Raw genomic sequence first — 2,415 nt, 5'->3', positions numbered from 1 at the left:
ATCAGGGCTGTCCAAACTCGGTCCTGGAGGGCCGGTGTCCTGCAGAGTTTAGCTCCAACCCTAATTAAACGCACCTGAACCAGCTAATCAAGCTCTTACTAGGCATAGAAACTTCCAGTCAGGTGTGTTGAGGCCTCCAGGACCCAGTTTGGACAGCCCTGATCTACATGATCTGCACTAGTGATGCCAGTAATCAGAGGAGCTCTGAGCCACGACATCATGTTTCTTATCAAAAAACCTGACTCACCCTTGCAGTATGATTATTCAACATATTTCAGCAGGGGAAGCGGTGTTATTAATATTAATTATGACATTGTTAAATTAGCAAACTACATAACAGATCCCACGAGTGCAGCTGATGATGCTTTAAAGTGACTCTTGAGCAGTGTTGGGCAGTAACGCGTTACTGTAATTTGATTACTTTTTTAGTAACGGGGTAATTTAACTCGTTATAATTTTCAAAATAGTAATTAGAGTATAGTTACAAGCCGAGGTCTCTATACGTTACTGCCGCGTTACATTGCTGTGCCAGTGGATTAGAGACCTGCTCCCGCGAGACCCGACGTGTGTGTGTGTGTGTGTGTGTGTGTGTGAGAGAGAGAAATGATTCACGGGACTCCCGCAAAATAGAAATATCGAAACATAAAATATCTAATATAAATATAATATAATATAAATGATTAACAGGTGCAGAGTTTCTATTTAGGCTATAACACGTGTTTGCAGCGTTGAGCAATGCAGTGCTGAAATTTGTGTGCTCACGAATCCTCTCATTATAACACATGAATTGTAGACATTATGAACGATTCATTATGCATATACAGTATTTATTGTGTTATAACAGAGATTTGTGAGATTGCGATGAACTGCGATGTCTTTTAGAGATTATAAATGCAGCGCTCTTTGCTGGTATTCTGCCAAACCATGCACCAGCAGCCGCTTGCTTTAGTTAAAAATAACCGTGTTCTGTGAATGTTGATGCTTTAATTACAAATATTTTTCGGGAGCGTGTATGCTGGGATTTCATGGAGAAAAAAAGTAACGTAACTAGTAATGTAACCAATTACTTTTGAAATAAAGTAATCAGAAAAGTAACGTAATTACTTTTAAAAGGAGTAATCAGTAATTTAATTACATTTTCAGAGTAACTTGCCCAACACTGCTCTTGAGTGATCAAGAATATTCCATTCACAAATAAGTTCTCTTTCGAATCCTCCTTCCTCATTTCTTCATCCTAAAGAGATGGAGCTGAAGCAATGAGAGCAGGCCTTGTGTCTGGTGACGGGCCGCTTGCTGCTGCTTTTCTTCTTTACAGGAGAATATTATACTTTATAATTGCCACATACTGTGCTGCAGTCTGAACCAGAGTTTTACCCATTAACACACACATACGCAAAAGCAAGACTAAAACATACAAACATGCTTTGAATGATCCGAGTGTGTGAGAGATGTGTCCTGCTGACAGATGTGGTGTGATTCCAGGCTGTCCTTTGATAAAGAGGCGATGGTGTCTCGTGCCCGGAGGCTCATCTCTCTCTATGAGGAGGCAGGAGTCCGTAAGGAGCACATCCTCATCAAACTCTCCTCCACGTGGGAGGGCATTCAGGCCGGACAGTGAGTGTGTTCACTACAGTCAGTCTTCATTAAGATTATAAGATATTGTTCACCACAAACACGATGTGAAGCGGATTCCTTTATATGCAGCTGTTATTAATAAACTGAGCGAGAGCTGCTCTGCTGACGCCTGTGTGTTTGGCTTTTCATCAGGGAGTTGGAGGAGAAGGACGGGATCCACTGCAACATGACTCTGCCGTTCTCGTTCGCTCAGGCCGTCGCGTGTGCTGAGGCTCGCGTCACCCTCATCTCGCCCTTCGTGGGGCGTATCCTGGACTGGTACAAAGAAAACACAGACAGCAAAAACTACGAGCCCCATGAGGATCCAGGCATGTTCTCTGATAACAGAACTCGGAGAGAAACCTTTAGCGTCTTGTATCTCTCTTCATGTGTGTTGTGATGTGAAGCGTCTCGAGTAGGACAGATATCACACGCCGGGCGTATCATTGAGTGCTCGCCTGCTCAGGTTCAAGGCAGTAGCCCAAATCAGTCAATCTAACCTCCATACAGGCAAAAACGTTCAACAAAGTGACCGCAAAGAGTTGACGTTTACCGTAGGAAAAATAGTGCAACAGCACAAATAACAATCGTGGCGCAGGGGTGTCCAGTCCTGCAGAGTTCAGCTCCTGCAGTCTGAAGACCTTGATTAGCTGATTCCGGGTTAATTAGGGTACAGCTGAACTCCCTGTGTGGACACCCCTGGCTCAGAAAAGTGATGGGTGCGAAAACATTTCTCCATATGGAGTATACTTTGTTTATTATATTATTTACTTTTATTGTATACTATATTAGTATATGCTT

The 2,415-nt window shown here is 42.9% G+C and overlaps 1 protein-coding gene across 1 annotated transcript; it reads left to right on the top strand.

The window, feature by feature from the left end:
- Positions 1-1,401: 1,401 nt before the first annotated feature.
- Positions 1,402-2,155, top strand: LOC107656937 (transaldolase-like). Its single transcript, XM_016444890.1, has 2 exons — positions 1,402-1,614; positions 1,768-2,155. Exons 1-2 carry the CDS (start codon positions 1,466-1,468, stop codon positions 2,012-2,014), a joined length of 396 nt encoding a protein of 131 aa, XP_016300376.1. The 5' UTR covers positions 1,402-1,465; the 3' UTR covers positions 2,015-2,155.
- The last annotated feature ends 260 nt before the right edge of the window (positions 2,156-2,415 follow it).

Source organism: Sinocyclocheilus anshuiensis, unplaced genomic scaffold, assembly GCF_001515605.1.
Source record: "Sinocyclocheilus anshuiensis isolate Anshui unplaced genomic scaffold, SAMN03320099.WGS_v1.1 scaffold4445, whole genome shotgun sequence".
NCBI lineage: Eukaryota > Metazoa > Chordata > Actinopteri > Cypriniformes > Cyprinidae > Sinocyclocheilus > Sinocyclocheilus anshuiensis.
Note: the sequence above shows the minus strand (reverse complement) of the source record. Positions and strands in the feature narration are given on the sequence as shown.

Bases quoted from the DNA above. Each gene is read 5' to 3' on its own strand.
- LOC107656937 (XM_016444890.1), top strand. From the start codon at position 1,466: ATGTGGTGTGATTCCAGGCTGTCCTTTGATAAAGAGGCGATGGTGTCT. The intron at 1,615-1,767 runs GTGAGTGTGTTC...GCTTTTCATCAG, and splicing joins GAGGGCATTCAGGCCGGACA to GGAGTTGGAGGAGAAGGACG.